General features: G+C 44.2%; 1 protein-coding gene across 1 annotated transcript in view; it reads right to left on the reverse strand.

The window, feature by feature from the left end:
- TMEFF2 (transmembrane protein with EGF like and two follistatin like domains 2) overlaps positions 1 to 21,296 on the reverse strand; it is a 256,247-nt gene extending 234,951 nt beyond the window's left edge. The window contains 5 exon segments of the mRNA XM_080667325.1: positions 1,799 to 1,825; positions 7,449 to 7,578; positions 18,149 to 18,258; positions 20,983 to 21,064; positions 21,066 to 21,296. Coding sequence (XP_080523451.1) covers positions 1,799 to 1,825; positions 7,449 to 7,578; positions 18,149 to 18,258; positions 20,983 to 21,064; positions 21,066 to 21,155 — 439 coding nt within the window. The 5' untranslated portion in view covers positions 21,156 to 21,296.
- Between the last annotated feature and the right edge of the window lie 812 nt (positions 21,297 to 22,108).

Below are 22,108 nucleotides of genomic sequence, written 5' to 3' on the forward strand. Positions count from 1 at the left end.
GAAAATTCGACATCGAAGAATGAGATTGACTTCACTTTCACTGGAATATGCTAATTGTGATGAATGAACACTGGGAGCTAAACATAAACCATGTCTTGTTATGAAAAAGATAAATATTAAAAAATGAAGTATGATATGAGAGTCAAACAGAAAAACGTATATCATGCTGTTTTAACAGAAAGTGCAAGGAAGGTATTCTGTGTTCTGTAACCTGTTTTGTTTTCAAAGATGCTAAAATAATTACCAAGACTTGTTCTGTGAAAAGTGGAACAGGTGAAGCTCAAAACAGTATCTGCCAAATTAGGTAGTTCACACATAAGACTAAATAGCTGGGAACTAAACAGAATTTTTCATAGAAACTATTTCCTTACAAAAGCAATACTTTTGAAATTGATTCATTTCATAACATTCTAATAGTGAAACATCTACTCAAGGAACTATTTTCTCTCTTTTTCTATTTCTTTAAGATATAATTTGTTCTTCTAACCTCTTCTTTTCAAACTGCTAGGGAAACTTTCTTAGAAATACTATATTCATCAGCCAGAGGAAGAAAAAGAAAAAAGACAAAAACTTTCTTAGAAATAGTGAAAGCCTTATCCGTACATCAATGGACTGTCCAATGCCATGTAATAGTAAATATATTTTATGCTGTCATGGTACTAAATCTTCAATCCTGTTTCGTTTCAGTCTTCCTGGGAAAAACCTGTGCTCTAACCGGCTGCTCCCATTGTGTCCTCTGGACAGTGCTTATTTGAACTATTTAAGCGTTTCATTACCTAAGGCTGCTTGATAATTTGTAATGTGCTGCCTGAACTAGATACGGTATGCCGCAGAGAGCAGATTTTCCTGAACTCAAGGCCCTCTTTTCTTTACATCATCAAACTCCACATTTAAGGACTAAAATTTACTTGAAATCATATATTTAATCATTTTATACTCCTTCAGCAAAGCCTTGAGAATATTTATGTTTTTATTCATTCTTTTCTTATTGTTCCTGTTGAAATTACACCTAGTTATTTTTTTTTCTTCTTCTTGGGCATAAAGCTGGAATTTTTGCCTAATTTCATTTGAAAAGCATTTTGGGAAATTTACAATGAAGGTTCAATCCATACATGAAATCTTGTCGGTAAGTACTTGAGATCAAATTTTTGAAGTTTCTGGCTCTCTCTTATCCTATACACTTCCTTCAACATACAATTAAAGAATGAAAACATATATGTATCTTATTTTAGTAAAAATAAATATAGATTTAATTGAGGTAAAGCTACTATCCTATGTTCATTGGTCTAAACTGTGTTCACATTCTTTTACTTTCCTTTTAGGAGCACAACTTCCTTCAGTTTCCAATTATTAATCTGATAATGTCGACCCTGTTTACAAGGTAGTTATGTATGTGTTAATATTAATACCTGGTAATTAATAGCAATATTATAAAAAAACAATTACTTAAATTACTTTTTCATGAGTTCTTTTTGCCTTGACAAATATGCTTGAAATCTTCTGTCAGGAAGTTTTGACATGCATATATATCTCAAAGATAACTCAGACACAAACAAATACGTAAAGAATGAGGATTAGACGGAGATAGCATTCTTCAGTATAATTCACAAATATATCAAATAACTTGCATAGTATATACATTTACTTATTAAGGATAATGACATATTTTTGTTTTCTCCTTTCCTAAAATGCAACTTGTAAATCCCTTTCAAATATTTGTAATAGCAAATATATAAGTAAACAAGCACAAATAATATTCACATGAAAGTCTTCAAATATGTAAAAAGGCAACTCCTACCTCCATCTCCAGATCCGGATCCTGCATCTGGGAGGAAAAAAGAAATATTTTATTTTTGCTTGAAAAACATACTTAAAACTATTTATGACATTTTTTAGTTCATGTTTCCTTTCTTCACTAAGACAGTAATATAATTGAGAAAATTACTATTATTTAATCTGAAAACGTGTATTCACATCGATTTAATTTCTATAGCACAACTTATAAAATAAATTCTCTTACTTTCATACTTAAATTTTATTTAAGAAGGATTATCTAGTTTTAAAATAATTCCTAAACTTGACTACGTAAAAATCTCTCATTTTATTTTTAATCAGGATAAATCTGGTGGCATTAACAAAAACAAAAAATTTGAAAATGAGATGCTTATGACAATCAGTGAGATTTAGAATTTAAACAGTCTAAGACATGCAGCAAGTAAACTCATAATTAAGCTTTATATTCTTGTAAATTGCATATGCACAAAGAGAAAAACAGTTTAAACATAAATCTCTTTTTATATAAATGTTAATATGTATTCCAAATACCACAATTGTGAATGAGTCTATCAGCCACCAAGAGCATTCTTTGTTTTTGAAATCAGTAGAAGAGTGAGATTAACTTGGTGTTTGTGCTTAAAACTAAATACACCCTAGGGTGCTCGCAATAAAAAACAATCTCTCTCCTGCATTTTCCTTTCTCCATTCCTTCTCTCCCCTCCCTCCTACATAATTACAACTGGTCAGAGCTGTCCATTTCTGACAGTTCCCAGAAGCACCCGATTTTCTAGTTGGGAGTCAACAGCACTGAGATTCCATCTGCTCCCACCTGTTAAGTGTAGAGACATCGTCTTCCTTCCCATCTAAATGCACTGGGTTATGTACCTTTGGTATTAATACTGGGAAATAAGACTAGTACTGGTATTCTCTGCCTGATATGCCCTCATCTCAAACCAGAGTTTAAGAACTATATCAAATGCCACTTCTATAAGTTTGTGGCTGATGTTTTATTCCAATGAAAATAAAACTTGCCACCATGACCCTTTATTGAGAGGCACTACATAGAAAGAAGCATAATGTATGAAAATCCACAGAAGGCTGACACATATGGAAGAACGGATGCCTCCTCAATAGCCTTCCTGGGCGTGTTAGGCATTAGTCAGCCATGACGGAGCGGTAGTTGGAATTGCCAGCCTTGGTGGAAACTCATATTAATGAAATTCACAGGATCTAACTGTATAAAATGTCAAGTCTTTAATTAACTGCTAATGTGACTAAGGCTCACGTTTCTGGGCCATCATATCTTTTCTTGAAAGATAAGCTAGTTGGTAAAACAATCTATAATAATAAAAGTGTAATATGCTAATTAGACCAGACAGCCAAACGACCATCCGGATGTCCTTCCAGACGTCCTTCCGGACGAAGCTGCAGCAGCAGGGGCTGAGGCAGAGGCGGTTAGGGGCAATCAGGCAGGCAGGCGAGTGGTTAGGGGTGATCAGACAGGCAGGCAGAGGGGTTAGGGGCGATCAGGCAGGCAGGCAAGTGGTTAAGGGCAATCAGGAAGGCAAGCAGAGGCGGTTAGGGGTGATCAGGCAGGCAGGCAGGCAAGCAGTTAGGGGCGATTAGGCAGGCAGGAGAGTGGTTAGGGGTGATCAGACAGGCAGGCAGAGGGGTTAGGAGAGATCAGGCAGGCAGGCAGAGCGGTTAGGGGAGGTCAGGCAGGCAGGCAGAGGGGTTAGGGGCGATGAGGCAGTTATGGAATCGGGCCTAAACTGGCAGTCGGACATCCCCCAAGGGGTCCTGGATTGTGAGAGGGTTCAGGCCGGGCTGAGGATGCCCTCCAAGCCCCATTCACGAATTTCGTGCATGGGCCTCTACTTTAGAATAAAAACCCTTCGTAGTCAGTATAGAAAATAAGGATTTTTAAGAATTTCATCTTTATTGATGAAAGTATTACAGATGTCCCCTTTTTTCCTCCCATTGGCCCTCTCCACCCCACTTTCCCCACCTCCAGGCCTTCACCACACTATTGTGTCTCATGGGTTATGCATATACGCAGACAAGTTCTTTGGGTAATCATATAATCTGACTATTTAATGGTAACAGATCAAAAAAGGCTGATGCCTTCATCTCCAGAGCAGAACAGTCCTGTCAACTTAACTGATAACCATAAGCCATGGCACCATCCCTTTTGGACAGGACAGTGCTTAAATGATCAATGCTTATCAAGTCTCCTTTTTGTATACCTTCCCAAGTAAAATGTTACCTGATTTTATATGAATGAATTTGAAAGCTTAATTCAGTATTATTTACAATCATCAGGGGCTAATAACAGGTTATATGATTATAGCACTAATACATTCTACCTGTGCTTTAGTTGAATGTGTATAGTTTCTTATTCTTTTCCCACTAGTCCATAAGCTTCTTTAACTCAAGGCCCATATCTTGTTTAGTGTTCCATCCTTACAAGGATGTAAGAGGAAATGTGTGAAAGCTTAAGGATTTCAAGCTCCAAACATTAGAATATTACTCATTGGATGACATAAGGAATGTTATTCAACCTTCCTAAGCTTATTCATCCTCTATTCAACGGCTATAGTAACGTGCATTCCATTGGGCTATTTTGAGACTTACTACACAATATCATATTTTAAATGCTTACACTGCATGTGGAACACAATAATTAGATTTCTGAGTAAACATATTGCCTATTCATCTATAGGTTTCCTTATAAATACACATTGCTGGGGGAAATCAAGAAAATGGCAGTAGAATTTCAGCTTGCATTTCCCATGTATGTTTCAAAAAAAAAATTCATGCAGTTTAATTCATAAGCTAATTTGCATTTGATTTGACCCATACTGAGTATTTAGGAAAGAAAGGAACAACATATTTTAAAAACAGTCACTTAAGTTCATGGCATCATTATGACATAGTGATGGAAAGCTTTCCTGATTACTCTAAGATGAGTCATTTTGGCAAACAAGAGGTAAGTTAGCCACTAAAACCTCATTAGGGAGACAGAAACACCTAAGAAAGAAAGTCATGTGGTTGGACTTGAATCTGGACTCCTAGTCAATGCACTTCTTTTTAGGCAAAGAAAGTGAACTAGACAGTGAGGCTATTGACCAGACTGCCCAACAGAAAACCATTTTCTGGACCAAAACTGATGTTTACGTTCAGTGAAATATGGGGCGGGCAAAAGTAGGTTTACAGTTGTTCATATGGAAAAAGACAAGCAGGGTAGGCTTATGACATCAGCTTTATTAACGGTGTTTCGCAGACTCACGACTGTAAAACTACTTTTGCCCCCCCCCCCCCCCGCCCCGTGTGATAAAGATGCAGCTACACCTTTTACTGCCTTTTATTCCTGCAGACCACACCTTGCCACCTCCACGCAGTGTCAAACAACATTAGGAGATAAATGGAAAACCCACCAAGAAAAGAATAAGGATCTCCTTTAGACCAACAGTCAGAATTCCAATTTATTTAGAGTCAGACCTGGTTAATCCAAGTTACTTTGGTCCCTCCATCATTATTCAGATCAAAACCCTTTTAGAGTTACCAGTCCATGGAAGAGGCGTTCAGCAATCCTGGCTTACTAATTGAATCCTGGAGAGATCTAGTCTATGAATGAGCTATTGATGGATTATCCATTGTGAGCACGTGTTCTGCAGGGTCAGGTATTTATTTTCATAGTATAACCAACACAGAAGGGGCCAGAATGGGAAGATCTGAACGAATCAGAAGAAGCAACTGCACACGCGGACAAGAACTCTGAGGCTGGCAGGTAAGAGAGATTTTGTTACGAAACGTTGTTAGCCATGATCATAGCTTCGTGAGTGCTTATTAGGAGGACTGACCACTGGTTCCCACCTGGCTGCTGTCAGGACAGCCGTCCTATATGATTCGGAATGAGCAAATCCCTCCCTTAGTCCTTGCTGGTATTGGACTACACGGGACTTGGCTTCTGGGAGTCAGCTGTTACTTCCTCTTCTTATTTTTTCTATTCCATTTGCCCTAAGTCTTATTTTTCACTTCTTCTTCATTAGATATGGTAGATGGATGGATTTTTCATAATTTGTTTGCTCTGCGCCTTCCTTTCTAGCTCCCCCAGCCCTACGCTGAGAGTAGCATATTGATCCTCCTCCTCTCCTACTGGGGAAGGTGGTCCAATAACTCTCACTTCTTGCTGTCACTTTCACTCACAGGTGGAATGGCAACGATCGGTTTGCTCTGGCAAATAAGACGTGAGCGGAGCACCAACCAGTCCAGATCCCCCCGCCCCTGCCCCCCCAGTCACCCTTCCAAAAGGACATTCACATCGTGAGGCAAAGGATCCCGTCGGAGAAAAAACTAACACCCAAACCAGAAAACCTGCATTACTGTCCATGAGGACGGATGCTTCTCTCTTCTGCTAATTCTCAGAAACTCTGGTAGTCACCAGTACAATATCAGAACATTATCAGTGACTAACAATCGATCAACGACAGGCTTAAGATAACCTTTCAGAGAATATGAGACCTTCTTTTTTCCTCATTTACCACCCTGCCCCAGCCAGCATGCACAGAACTGTTAACACCATTCCCCAGAATAGAAAGACCCATCATCCAAGAGGTATTTTCAATAAACCACTTCTCCTGGCACTATTCCATAATTGCATCTTCGAAGGAAGTTCCTATTTGATAGCAATATTATTTTTCCCTGGCCATGCCTCTATCATCCTCAGCAATGTTGACTTTCCAGAAAGGTGCATATTTGCCATTCAGGACAACGGCCACGCGTGTGATTTCAATGTCTCACCGCTGCTGTGCAAACTCGGCTCCGTTGGAAAGCACTGCACTGACGAGTCAGCCTCTGCTCCGTGGTTGGGGTGCTTTCCCTGCCTGCGGTGCAGGTCAGCTCTGAGGCCGCCGTACGCAACAGGGAGACCTGACAAGCTCAAGAGCATTATCTGTACGTCTGTGAGCTATTCTTCCCCTCGCTGCCTGCGCAGAGCATTTTCCCACACGGTAACTCAGAGCGCTGTGGAGTCCCAGGCTGCCCGTGGCGGGAAGGTCAGGGCCAGCAGAAGTGATGTCTACCACCCACGCAGCCTTCCAAGTAAGCTACCGGACGGCTGGAGGGCATTCTGCAGAGCTGCTCACGTTAGCCTCACCTTGCCTCCCACACCCAAATCCAGCAGAAGATGCTGTTGCTCAGAACATACAAATGGATCCATGCACAGAGAGGTGTCTGTATATTTGACACCTGGCTGCTCAATCTAGATGGTTAATTATATCAGTCAACTGTCTGCACTTCATGAAATAACATAGGTACTAAAATCTACCAACATCACAGTGCGGGGAAGGCCTGGAGAGGGGGCGGGAGGGGGGCGTAGGGGGTCCATGAGGGAGGAGAGGGGGACATCTGTAATACTTTCAACAAAAAGATCAATTAAAGAAAAATAAAATCTACCGACATCCTTATGGTAGATTTACTCTTCCAGGAATGGTTTGAAATGCAAAAAGACACAGACTGAGAATAATGTATCTTTGTACAAAGGGATATAGGCTTGTCTAGCCAATGTACAGTCTGAATTACTCTCTGAGGATAACAACAAAAAGCAAGACACGGTTTTGGGATGGGGATCCCCCCGCAGGTGCCGGGAGCCGTCAGGGTCACAGACATACCGGTGGCGCAGGAGCCTTCGGCCGCCACGAGGATCTCGCTCTGCTGCTTGCAGGCCGCCTGCCTCAGGTAGCACTCGTTCTGGTAGCTCTCCCCGTTGGAGCCGCACACCGGCACGTAGTCGCTGTTGCACTGGGGACACACAGAGGGGACGCCTGAGGTTAGTGCCGGGGTCTGCATGGCCCCGACTTCGTGAACAGAAACGATCCTTTACAGTAGAAAGCGCCTGTCTCCCTTTTCAGCGACCCTCACCGCCTCCGATCGTCTCTGACCTTGCAAGGGAATCACTCAAAGGCACACAGAAGCAATGCCAAGCCAGCCAGCCAGCCCTTTGATTCAGATTGAAAAGGAACCTTCTACATTGATCAGGCAATCCCAGCAAAGTGGTCAGACAAGCAGTACTAAAAAGAGACAGCGACAAATATTACCAACGTTGTTTAGTGCTGTTTTTCTGATAGATGGCCCATCTGGCTCGGTGGGAAAAATCAAACATGCTACATATTGAAAGCTATTAGAAAATAGGTAATGTCTATATTTGGAGAGCAAAAGTGTGTGACTGAAATGCCAGAGAATTCAGCCACTCTTTAGCATGATTCTTTTTTCTGTTGAATTTTTAATCTTTATAAATTTCTAAATATTTGATAAGACACTTGGATCACCACTTAATTTTTTATATCATTGGATATGGGATATGGATGTAGATACAGGGTGGAGAGAAATGAAATACAGGGAAAAAATTCAGCAACTAATGAACTACATGTACACTTCATTGGCTATTCAAAAATATGACTATTACATATTCCATAAAGAGAAAAGTTCAGTTTAAAGACAGTCTTATTATTAAGAAGTACACATTTTACAATGGAAATCAGGCAACTGCAGGGGACACACATCACATTATAATCACAGCCCAGCATTGGAGGTACTGGGCTGTGTCCCGGGCCTGCTAACTGTGCCAGAGATGATTATCTCCTGATGACCGCTACAGGTGCGCTTCATCGTTTAATCACAACAAGTATAAGGACGAAGATGATTATTTACAAATACCCCGCCTATGCCAAGAACTGCGTAGAGCCAATCAGACATACACATGTATGTGGAAACACTTTGCTGTCTTCTACTTCTTGTTAAAATATTTGGATTTTTCATGTGTCGTAAATGCGTAACACTTTGCAATAAACCAATGATCTAGTGAGATGGCTAGGAAAGGTTTAATATATATGGTAATAAACCTAAAATTCTACCATAAGGTAAATTCAACTCAAGGATTTATGCAACAAAAGAGGAAATGCTCAATAAAGTGACAATCTGATGATAAAAACCTGAGATTTATTTTTTACTCTGTTTCCTTACGATATCTGTAATTTCTCCCTCCCAATCAACCAGTTAACTCTTGCTCTTTGCCTTTATGTAACACTAGAGGCCCGGTGCACAAAATTCGTGCATGGTGGGGGAGGGGGGGTCCCTCAGCCCGGCCTGCACTCTCTCCAATCTGGGACCCCTCGGGGGATGTTCCCCGATCCTGCAGTCAGACATCACTCTCACAATCGAGGACCACTGGCTCCTAACCGCTCGCCTGCCTGCCTCATTGCCCCTAACCACTCTGCCTGCTTGCCTGATCACCCTTAACCGCCTCCACCTGCCTGATTGCTCCCAACTGCCCCCCCTTCTGGCCTGATCGCCCTCAACTGCCCCCACTGCTGGCCTGATCGCACCCAACTGCCCTCCCCTGCCGGCCTGATCCCCCTAACTACTCTCCCTTGACAGCCTGATCACCCCAACTGCTCTCCCCTGCCGGTTTGATCTCCTCTAACTGCCTCTGCCTCAGCCCCACCACCAGGCTTTGTCCAGAAGGATGTCTGGAAGGTCTCTGGAAGGTCTCCTGATCTAATTAGTATATTACTCTTTTATTAGTATAGATTGGCTTAATCATCCTAACACTTTATAATGATAAGTCAATGTTCTCTGAAAAGAAAGTCATTTGATGAGCCATATTTTGTATCAACTAATGAAAAACTTAAATACAGTTTTTTACTAACAGTGATATACTTTACTCCCAATAGTAAATCCAAATTCAATGATGCTAATATTAGAATCACCATAATTGCTAATATGGCGATTTAGACATTAAATCATATTCATTTAGCAATGGAATATTATTAAAATGATTTAAATATTTAAAATATGGCATATTTTAGAAATCTTTATTTCAACAATTTCTAATCTAGTCATTCTGGATAATACTCTCTGCAATAATTCCTTTCCACAGTTCCACTATTGGCTCCCAGACTCAGCCTATCTACATCAATGGTTCCCATCCTTTCTAATGCTGTGGCCCTTTAATACAGTTCCTCATGTTGTGGTGACCCCCAACCATAATATTATTTTCGTTGCTACTTCATAACTGTAATTTTGCTACTGTTATGAATTGTGATGTAAATATCTGTGTTTTCCGATGGTCTTAGGCTCTACAGCAGCCTAAGCAGTAGAATTGTGATGTAAATATCTGTGTTTTCCGATGGTCTTAGGCTCTACAGCAGTCGCGACCATCGGAAAACACAGAGATTTACATTACGATTCGTAACAGTAGCAAAATTACAGTTATGAAGCAGCAACGAAAATAATTTTATGGTTGGGGGTCACCACAACATGAGGAACTGTATTAAAGGGTCGTGGCATTAAAAAGGTTGAGAACCACTGATCTACATGATTATATTTTAAAAACTGTTTTGATGGAAACTTTTGCTAATGAGAATCTTTAACTCAATAACTAATTGTGGTCAGGTGATACATGTGCAAGGCAGCCTTCCATACACTTTCCAAATACATAAATATAAACATATATATTAGCCTACATCTGAAAATCGACCAACCACAGAACGGAACATCTTCATCATTACTGAAGAAATAAGGCAACAGCACAATGTCAGTGACAGCTGAATCGTCCCGTGATGCTGAGGAGACACCCAATGAGTGGGGCTGGTGCTCAAGTGAGAGGCATGGCCAGGTGGATGATGGGAGCTTGGCAAAGTGGTGTGTTCAGGACCAGGGGCAGGAGAACCTAAAGGGGATTGATGAGGACGCACCGACACTACAATGGTACCCGAGCCAGCGGAGGAGAGACTGTGAAGAAGTAAACAGCTGGGACATAGTCAGTAGACTTGCTGACCCTTCAGCAGGCAGAAGAGGTAACCAGGGCAGAAGACTGGACTAATTAGCCTCTCATGCTGGGGTCCTAGCACTCTTGTCACTGATTACCTTGCCATCTCTACCTCCAGCCCTGGTTACAATACTTGGGGTGTTGATTATTGGGGTCCACGTCTTCCTCTCTCTGATTCCTTGTTTCCCTCTTTATCCTTCTTCCCTACCTCCGCAGATTATTCACATGTCGGGAGTGGACTGGGAGTGAGGTGTGGGAGGTGTTTATCATCTCTGTCCAGTGCTAGGACACAAGGCTGATAGGCATCTTACAATACCCCATAAACTGCTAACATGCTCATAGGCCACGTCTGAGGGGAGCGGCCACCAAATGCAGGCAGTGCTGGAAACAGAGCTGAGGCTCCCTGCACACGCCAGAAGGCGGATGGGGCCGGCGCTGAAGAGAGCTTAACTGCAGATGACCAGCAAGATAAGATGCTGGGGGCCCTCCAGAGCCAGGCCTTGCACTCGCGGATAAGAATAACACACGGAGGGCACATGCTCTGATCACTAAGGCTCGGGAGGGATGTCTAGTCCCAGGCGCTCCCATTTCTCTCACCGCCTTGGTGTAGGGCTTTGTCAGATGTCCTCAAACTACGGCCCGCGGGCCACATGCGGCCCGCCGAGGACATGGATCCGGCCCGCCGGGGGCCGCTGCCTGTCCTGCTTAGCAGCCGACGCGTCCCGGGCCCGCAGTGCGCATAGGAATTTGTTCATAGTTTTGTTTTTAAAACTATAGTCCTGCCCTCCCACGGTCTGAGGGACCGTGACCTGGCCCCCTGTTTAAAAAGTGTGAGGACCCCTGGTAGATCACTCCACGATGACATATTTAACAAGTTTACACCTCAGTGTCCCCATCTGAAATGGTTCACTGGGGCATTTAGGAAGGTTAACGGAGTCGTGTTTTTAAAACACTGCACTGTTTACTTATGAAAAGAAACAGAAACGATTTGTGTTTTCACTGGCAGAGTCATCACCAACCAACATCGACTCTTAAACATGCATGTCTAAAATTAGAAAAATAAATTAAAACAGGAAAAGCCTAGCAGAAGAATAAGCTAACTGCTACGTTAAAATATGCCAAGTTGTTTGCAGTAGTTTTTTTGTGGTAATCATAATACCGCTCAGTTGAAGACGAAGGGACATATTCAGATGTGAAGTGACTTGCTAAAGGCTACGGAGTTGGCTGGTGAGAGAAGAAATAAGACTCAGGCCCAGATGGTTAGGCCCATAAATGTATGTGTTGTACAAACTTCTTCTCAGGGAAAAAGTGATTCTATTTCTCGTAAGATGTTTTAGACTCTTACGTTTATTTTCCAAATATGTGTTTTTCAGTGGAGTGGTTTTGTTCCAAAATGCCCACATTGCTGAAGAAAGCGGCTACACCCCACACTGGCAGACTCCATGACTTGCCACTAGAATATATGGAATTCATTTTGCTATACATGGACAAAAAAATGTATGTGAGAAGTTTCTATGTGAATGATTGCTTGTTTGGTTAGTAAGGATTGCATTTAGCGGAGATTTCAGCATCTCGAAACTATGCATAACTTCTATTTTATATACCGTCTGCACCTTCCCTAGAATCTGGCATGTAGAAGGTTCTCCACAGATGTTAGTCAATTCTGCTCTATTCCCAGTTGCTACAGGCTTGGGAATGATTTCTGAGATATGTTATGTTTCTCTTCCAAAGGAGAAAAAGATAAAAAGCCTGCATTATGGCCCAACCCTTTGATCATTTCATAGCTATCTTTTACTTCTCTGTGAGTACTTTTATTTTTTTTTAATTATTTTATTTTTAAAATTAAAAAAAAATCTTTATTGTTTAAAATACTATATCTTTTACTTCTTTCTCTGTGAGTACTTTTATTTTTTTAATTATTTTATTTTTAAAATTTAAAAAAATCTTTATTGTTGAAAATATTATATCTTTTACTTCCCTGTGAGTACTTTTATTTTTTTAATTATTTTATTTTTAAAATTTAAAAAAAATTTTTATTGTTTAAAATACTATATCTTTTACTTCTTTCTCTGTGAGTACTTTTATTTTTTTAATTATTTTATTTTTAAAATTTAAAAAAATCTTTATTGTTGAAAATATTATATCTTTTACTTCCCTGTGAGTACTTTTATTTTTTTAATTATTTTATTTTTAAAATTTAAAAAAATCTTTATTGTTGAAAATATTATATGTCTCCTTTTTCCTCCCCATTGAGCCCTCAAGCCCCCCCACCCCCCAGGCCTTCACCACCCTGATGTCTGTGACCATGGGTTATGCATACACGCAAAAAAGGTGCTTGGTGGATCTTTTCCCACCCACCCATCCTCCCACCCCTGCCTTCCCTCTGAGATTCCACAGTCTGTTCCATGCTTCTGTGTCTCTGGATCTATGTATGTTTCTGTATATGGAAGCATTTTTATGATTTTAAGAGTGGGCAGGCCTGTGACCATGGTGATAGTGACTCTGTGACTTCTGAGACTAGGTCATTAAAGGATCCAGCTTCAAGCCGGTTCTTTCTCTCTCTCTCTGGATGCTTGCCCTTGAAATCCAGCCACTGTGCTCTGAGGAAACCCAAACTAGTCCACAGAGAGAGATTCACGGAAAAGGCCCAAGGTTCCCAGCTGACCGTCAGACATGAGTACAGAACCAGACCTTTCTGTTCCCTCCTCACTCAGCAACGCCCAGGGGAGAAGAGATGAGCTGCCTCCATTAAGCCATGTCCCATTACAGATTCCTAAGCAAAATACTGTTCATTGTTTTGTGCCACTAAGTTCTGGAAAACTTGTTACGCAGTCCTAGTAAGTGGAATGATTGCCGATCTAAAGCATGGCTTATTAGATAAAAAAGTTTAATGTTTGTGTGAGTAATACCCAAAACACATTAAGGCTTCATCATATTTTTAAATTATAAAGTGATAACTGATCATTATTTGTCCAGTGTTATATATGAATAACTGCATGTCTTCCTTCCATCTTTCCATACCTCCTTCCTTCCTTCCTTCCTTCCTTCCTTCCTTCCTTCCTTCCTTCCTTCCTTTTCTCCTTTCATCCATCCACCTATTCATCTATTCACTCATCTATCCATCCCTCCATTGTCTCTAGATTTTCAACCCCACAAAGGATTTACCAGATGGACCAGCACACCACTTGGTATACGAATAGCAATGTAGGATACACGAGGTTGAAACCCATTTCTGGAACTCATATCATCACCTAAGAATTAGTTGTACTACTTTTTAAGAAATATGTTTTCATTGATTTTAAAGAGAGACAGGGAGAGGGAGAGAGAAACATCAATGAGAGAGAAATATCAACTGGCTGCCTCCTGCATGCCCCCTACTGAGGATCGAGCACAAAACTGGGGCAAGTGCCTTGAAGGGGAATCGAACTAGGGACCCCTTGGTGCATGGGGCAACGCTCAACCAACCGAGCCACACTGGCCAGGGTGGATGCACTGCTTTTGACATTAAGAGTCCTCCACAATAAATGTGTACTTTTGGAGTTATTACTAATATTTTTATTTGCACATGTAATATTCCAGGAAAATATTTGGTTTGGTGTCAAAGGACTCCATTCTTGCTTTAGGATCACCACTCAATGGTAACTTATTATATATTTATGGGCCTTAACTTCCTCATCTTTAAAAAGAGAAAATAATGATTTCACTCAGTTGTGAGAAGTAAATGAGATATAGAAGTCCCTCCATGATTTCAGTTACCAGCAGTTAATATCAGTTGGAAAATATTAAATAGAAAATTCTCGAAATCAAAGTCATTGCTTTTAAATGGGGTGCCTTTCTGCATAGCGTGATAATAGCTCACACCAACCCATGCCATCCTACCAGGTGTGAGCCACCCCTTTGTCCAGCGGCTCCCTGCCCATTAGTCACTTAGTAGCGATCTTGGTTACCAGCTCAACTGCTGGGGTATCACAGTGCTTGTGTTCAAATAACCCTTCTTTCACTAAATGGCCTCAAGCACAAGAGGAGTGATGCTGGCAATTCGGATATGCCACGACAAGGTAAATTCAGTACAAGACATTGTGTGTGAACTTAACTTTTACTGCAGTCCATGCTTTAACTTTTCTATTTTATTATAGTTATTGCTATTCATCACTTACTGTGCCTGCTTTATAAATTAAACTGTCAGAGGCGTGTTTATATAGGAAAAGGCATAGTATCTGGGGTTCGATGCTCTCCTTGTTTTCCTTCGCACCAGGGTATAGGGACTATTGGAATCTGTGGGAAGCGCAGAATACATTGATTTTAAATCAGAGAAGAGATGAAGGCTCTCTGTCTGTGCGTCTGCCTCTATCTTGCTTGTTAGGTCATGTGTTCATTAGATTCCTCACACGAGGGAAATGATGTGGCGCTTGTCTTTTCTCTGACTGGCCCCTTTCAGAGAGCAGGCTGAGAGCTGGGGGAGGGAGTGGGGGGGATGGCATTGAGCAAAAAAGGAAAAAAAAAAGAGAAAAAAACCTCATGGACACGGACAACAGTGTGGTACTTGTAGGGGTTGGGGGGCAGAGGAGGTGGGGTAGTGGAGGAGGGTGTAGAGTGGATAAATGGCAATGGACAGAGACTTGACTTGGGTAGTGAACACACCTTACAGTTTACAGAGGATGTATTGCAGAATCATGCATCTGAAACCTATATAATTTTGTTAATCAGTGTCCCCCCGATCAATTCGATAAAAAATATAAGTATAACTAAATAAAATAAAAATTAAAGACATGAAGGCAACTATATGTTCACGTTAGTGCTCCAATAAAAATCTAAATTGGAAAACATTGTAGATTATATACACATACACCCATTTCTCTTTGAAATTTATCTCTCAGCCAAAAAGGTGACAGTGCGTATGTTAATTGAATGAAAGAATTATGACCTCCTATTGTTCAGAATAGTACACAGGACAATAGATTTTCAGGAAATCTCTCTATCAGATACCAGGGAATTAAATAAAAACAGATCCATTGGAAAGTATTGGAAAAGACTGACTCAAGACACTCATAGCCTAAAATAGCCTACCTATTATACTTTGTACAACTTGGTCATTTTCTTTGATCTTCAACGGACTTCAGCCATTGTAGATTCTCGGTAGGTGCATAGTCTAAATATTCCACTAAGAAAATGTTTCTTTTCTCCTGACACAATGACAACTATTGTAAACCATAAACTAATGGCAACAGCGATCTAGCAATAAACTTAAAATGCCAAGGCATTAGGAAAGGAACATTTGCATTTCTTGTTTCGTATTCAAACTTGCCGTCATCCCTCCCTCCATCTATTACACTCAAGGACTGTTTAAATTAATGACAAATTTAGGTGGCTGACCAACGCATGAAAAACACAAATCTCTTTGTTGATAAAAGTTTTACCGAAACCCTTTGTGGAACTGCAAACTGAACACCATTCCTTTAATGAGGAAGTTGGACCTTTTCCTTTAGTAACATGCATCCTCCAGAATTTTGTGAACTCCTCCCCCCCCCCCCCCCCCGCCCCAACATCCCCTCTTTTCAGAATCTGCAGAATTATCACTCTCCATTTGAGGAATATTCTTCTTGATTCATTATACACTGTTTATGAGTTCCCTTCTTATGGCTATGCATGGTTATGAAAATAAGATACATTTATCGGAATCACACACTGAGAGTGGAAGACATCCACCAAATTCTGTGGGTCTTTAATGATTTTTCCAACTGTATTTTCCCTTCGGCTAACATTTGGGGAAAGTCTGAATTGAGAATTCTCATGGTCTATCTCTCTTACTAGCATGTAGTTCATTGAAAGGACACCATTACATTGTTCAGTGTGGCTGGGAACCAACAGGGTGGTGTCACATGCATACTAAATATGCAAGAATAGGTTCCTAAGACTATAGAATGGTTACAAGGTTAGGGTATGGTCATAGCGGTGCTCAACCAGCAGGAGGCAGTGTGCTTTCCAAGTATCAGTTTTATTGTGTGTGTTTCAGAAAGAAGAAAATAATACCCAAGAAGCTTTTAGTTTATCTATGAACCAAAGTATAGTTAATTGTGAATTCTCTTCTCTCTCTCAAGAAGACTGAATTCAATCTAAAATATTTAAATTTCATCAATAATCTAAATATTACCTAACTATAACAAACATTTAGACCTGAACTCGATGTTTAATGTTCTTATTTGTTCTATATCCTTTTTAATTGCTTTTATAATCTTAAAAAAGTTTTCCCCAATCCTACCTATATCGTTTTATTAATGCAAATATTTCCTGGTTGAACCTTATGTGAGAATTCATGGCTATGTACAATAATTCAGTAACACTCAAAGGTGAATATAAGACATTAGCATGATATTTGAAGGTCTGCATGATTATGTAAACATTTTGAGAGAAATGAAGGCTTATAATTTACAGGGTAGGAAGCATTTGTTAGATGATGACTATAAAAATGACATTAACAGTTCTATCATTAATAATTACTGATAATCCAGTTTTGATGACAATAGTGCTGCACTCTCTTTTTATTTGCATTTATTTATTTTTTTAACACGCAGCAAAGGACATCTTTCTGCTGCTTAGGAAATGGCTGGTGGCTACCTGTGCTCTTTCGGATCTCCGGGAGATTCATTTATAATGGCATATGGCACCCAGGACGCACTGACATATATTAACCAGTTCCATGATTTCCCAAACTAAAACGATAGCTTTAAAGTCACATTACGAAGGGGTTCATTTAAAAACGTAACCAGATTGCCAGGATAATAAAACCGAAGACCATTCAAAGAGAGTGCAATATGATCAAAAGATGATAGCCCCAATCAGACAGGAACAATGCATGACATTGAGCCCCTCAGAGACAGACAAGTACCATGTGGTTTCACTCCTATGTGGCATGTAATAAACAAACTGACTACCAAGCAAAATAGAGACAAACTCATAGAGAGGAGGTAGATAGCTCCTGGGGCAAGGGGTGAGGGTGAGGGATTGAGCAAAAAAAAGAAAAGAGAGAGAGAGAGAGAGAGAGAGAGAGAGAGAGAGAGAGAGAGAGAACGAACTCATGGACATGCATGGCCAACAGTGTGGAAGTTGCAGGGGTGGGGGTGGAACAGGGCATAGAGGGGACAAGTGGCGATGGAAAAAATAAAACATTTTAAAAAGGAACAGGAGTACAAGCCCACACTGCCACTGGCTATTGACGATTACCCCTAGTAGCTGCCTTATAAAATGCATGCCAGCAGAGACACAGAAAAATGCTTTTCCTTTGGCACAGCACAGGAACATCCTGAACCTTCTACCTCCATGGCATGTCTAACCGTGGCACATGCATTTCTCAAAAACAAATAACTAACTAACTAGATGGTGCCTTCCTGACATCAGCTGGCTCCCTCACCGGTGCCTGTGCGTGGTGCCAGCTGGCCTTTTAGCTTGCACAGCCATAAATTGCCAAGAGACAGGATGTAAAGGGAGATCCTTGCTTGGTAGTCTCATGAATGAATTAGAAGAGGCAAATATCAGGCTTCTTACCTTGAACTGACAGACGCAAGTCACAGTGTCTCCAATTCTTAAGCACTCCCCATCAAATTTACAGGTGTTGGTGTCACAGAGGAAGAGATCATTTTCTCTGTCGTCATAGCCTCAAATGTAAAGAGAACACTCCAGTCATTACAAAATGTCACAGACTTTAACAAAAATAGTGGTATCTTGAGGCTTTCAAAGAACTACCCTGAATTTTAATTTGGCCAGCCACAGCTGTATTGCAAGGTCATTCTACTGATAGCCTAAAAAATCTAATTAAGTTATCAATATTTGTTTCTTTTTTTCACATTGCCTTTCTCCTTAATATCCTTTTTTTTTTTTTTTTTTGGTAGTGCTCTTTTATTTTAGCTAGGTTCGAAATTACCAATGCTGAATGGATATTTGACACTGGCTTCCTGGCTTCCTTACTGTTTTCTCATTAAGTGAACTAGAGTTGATGACCCCCACACGCCACATTTTTAAAGAGAACTGGTGCCGGTCTCTGAATGACATTTCACCAGTTCTCCATCTTTAATCATTCTTTTGCTTCATGGTCCGAAACAACCCCTTATTTGGAGTTTCTCCAGACACAGAGGAAACAAAGCCCCAATAATAAAGATAAACAGGCACAGTGTTTGCTGTGATGGTGTGTCTGGCTCGGACGAAGATTGATCACCTATACGTTAACAGGGGTAGGGGTGGGGGTCCCCTGGTCTTGACAATCTGCCTGGAAAGCCAGTCCATTCTCCTTAGCTTCTGCAGATCCCTTTAAGATAGCCGGCTAATAATGAATTTCTTCACTGCCAACCTCAAGCTCTCAAACAATACTCTGGTTAGGGATGAAGCAAACCGGTCATGTTGGACTACAAAGCTGTCAACATCTCAAACAATTGGTTTGCAGCTTGTTTGATATTCCTGTGATAAAGTACGAGGCGCCAGGCACTTCATCATAGGAATATGACCAGGCACCTGCTAAGTGGAAATTCGCCTTTCTGAAATGACATACATGCACACGTGAACCACGCATGAGTAAGTTACAGAAAACATGTTGAGTTTCAGAAAAATGCCAAATTTAGAAACTGTTAACAGAACAAAAGCCATCTATTGACCCAGACCTAATAGGGTTGCAAATCTCAACCGGTATTTGCAAAGCCCAAACTACAGTGATGCACAATGACGTTCCTGGGGTAGTTTCTATCACCAAGAACCCAGGACTCTGTATCCTTCCGCCCTGTGAGTTACAGTTGGTCACCCCGTCTCCCCAAAGTTCCATGCACTTCAGCTCCCATACATCCTTCCAACGCGGCTTCCTTCGCGGCCAGGTCTAACCGCGGGAGGACCACATTCACCGGAGATGCAAAATGGCATGCCCACTTGCTAAAGCGAGAACAGACCGTACCTAGGGGAGGAGACCCCGGCGCGTTAATGGGGTTGAAAACGCCAATGGAATCGCACTGCCATCCCGCCGGCACGCGAAGGGCTGTCACCCTGAAAGGCTAAGCCGGCTCCGAGAGCCGCAACTTCCACCCGAGCGAGCGAGCGAGCGAGCGAGCGGGCGGGCGGGCCGGCGTCAAGGGGAGACCCAAGCAAAGCTGCAGGGCTCCCGCTCCAGACCCCGAGGGCCCCGGGAGAAGGCAGAGCGTCTGTTCCCGAACGGAGGGGTCGGCGCCCAGCCGCCGGGGCGGTCCCGGTCTCCCGGTGGCGCGTGAGCCCGGCCGGCTCGGTGCTGCCCACGCCCGGCCGGGGAGCCCTGCGCATGAAGGATTCTTTCCCCAACTTCCCTGCACCACCTGGGCGCTGCGGGGGCAAGAGAGGCGCCTGTGGCTGCCCACGCAAGGTCTTGTGCAGCCAAGGAGAGAGGGAAGGAGAGAGAGGGAAGGAGAGAGAGGGAAGGAGAGAGAGAGGGAAGGAGAGAGAGGGAAGGAGAGAGGGAAGGAGAGAGAGGGAAGGAGAGAGAGGGAAGGAGAGAGAGAGGGAAGGAGAGAGAGGGAAGGAGAGAGGGAAGGAGAGAGAGGGAAGGAGAGAGAGGGAAGGAGAGAGAGAGGGAAGGAGAGAGAGGGAAGGAGAGAGGGAAGGAGAGAGAGGGGGAAGGAGAGCGAGGGAAGGAGAGAGAGAGGGAAGGAGAGAGGGAAGGAGAGAGAGAGGGAAGGAGGGAGAGAGGGAAGGAGGGAGAGAGGGAAGGAGAGAGGGAAGGAGAGAGAGAGAGGGAAGGAGAGAGGGAAGGAGAGAGGGAAGGAGAGAGAGGGAAGGAGAGAGGGAAGGAGAGAGAGAGAGAGAGAGAGAGGGAGGGAGGGAAGAAATTGAATGTCTGGAAACCCAAGCTCCTTAGAATCTGCGAGACCCGGTCTTGAACGGAGACCGGGCCCCCTCACTGCACTTTGGCCAGGAATCAGCGTGTCCCCTGCGGTCACCGTTTGATGGACTGCCCTCTCGCTGGTTCTTTCCCATAAAGTTATTTCTAGCTCATTCTAGCTGGACTTGTTTTCCTTGAACGATATCGAAGGTTCTGTTTCAGCGCTTCCCCCAGGACTGATGCTCTTTTCGGCGAGCCCACCGGACCACCCTCTCCCAGCTCCCTCCAAAGCTTCGCCGCCCGCATTCCAGCGCAAGGGTGCTGAGGTTCCGACACCTGCGCTCTTCCCCTCCCCCCGCGCCCCTCCCCGCCCCCGCCCGCCCCGCGGCCCGGAGCAGCTCCCCCTGCCCCGCCGGGTGGAGGGCGGGCGCCTCCGGGGTTCGGGGCAGGAGTGGAGGGCTGGGCGCGCGCCAGGTGCGGCTGGGCTGGGCTGGGAAGGCGCGCTCTCCCCGCGGGGTGCAGGGTTCGGGGCCGGGCTTCCGGGACTCACCGGAGCAGTTCCAGCCCGTGGGCGTTTGGCAGTCGCTCAGGGAGGTAGGGAAAGCCGCGAGCCTCGCGGGGCGGGCGACCAGGGAGCAGCAGCACGGGCAGCAGCAGCAGCCAGCAGAAGCCGTCGCCGAGCGTCCAGCCGCCGCACGGCCGCGGGGACTCCCAGGGCACCATGGCTAGTTGGCGCGGCTCCGCAGCGGCACTCGGCTCCTCGGGAACAGGCGGTGGCGGGGGCCGGGCAGCGGGCTACTGGGCATCCCGCGGGCGGCGGCTCGGGCGGCGGGGGGCAGGGGCACCGGGCGGCGAGGCGGCGGCCGGATCCGCGCATGGTCTCCGGAGTTTCAGCAACATCCAGCGACCCGCTCGGCGAGGGGGGCGTCCGCGGAGAAGCCACGCCGGAGACGCGGGCAGCTGCGGCCATAAGGGGTGGGGGGGAGGGCTCAGGGGAGCCGGGGGGGTCGGGAGCCCGGAGTCCAGGGCCCGAGGAGGGGAGCCCGAGGATGCAGGCGGAGGGGAAGTCACAGCGCCCCGCAGCCACGCAGCCGCCGCTCGCGCTCTGCCGCCCGCATCCCTCTGGCGCTGGGGAAGCAGCAGGTCCTTAGCCCGCCCGCGGTCACGTGGGGAGAGGCAGGCGGGCGCTGATTGCGGAGCGAGATGCAGGTCCCAGGAGGGCGGGGTCGGCGAGGAGGTGCAAGGAGGAGGCGACGGCGGATGCCACAGATGGGCTAGCTTGCCAGGCGCTGGCCCGGATGGTGCCGGGCGGGGAGGGCTCAAGTGAAAACCGCAGGCGTCTGGGGGTGCACCCCCCGCCTTCCTAGTGTACACCCTGTCCTTTCGCTCTCTGCGCGCCCCGAGCGCGGGGTCCGCTGAAGCGCCCCACGTTGGTGCGTGACCGCTGGGTGGGCTGTGAGCTGCTGGGTGGCGTCCCCCGGAGCCGGAGCTGGGCGGGCGGAGGTGGCGGCTGAGCGGACGGGGGGCCGGGGCGCAGGGAAGAGGGCGTCCTGCTGGCGCCCCGCTCGGGGTGCGGGAGCGCGCCGCCTGCCTGTAACCGGATACGGGCTGGGATGCGGGCTGGGATGGGGCGGGGGTGCGCCGCGGAGAGGCAGGGCCATGGAGAAGGAGCCAGA

This window comes from Plecotus auritus (genome assembly GCF_963455305.1).
Source record: "Plecotus auritus genome assembly, chromosome: 5".
Lineage (NCBI taxonomy): Eukaryota > Metazoa > Chordata > Mammalia > Chiroptera > Vespertilionidae > Plecotus > Plecotus auritus.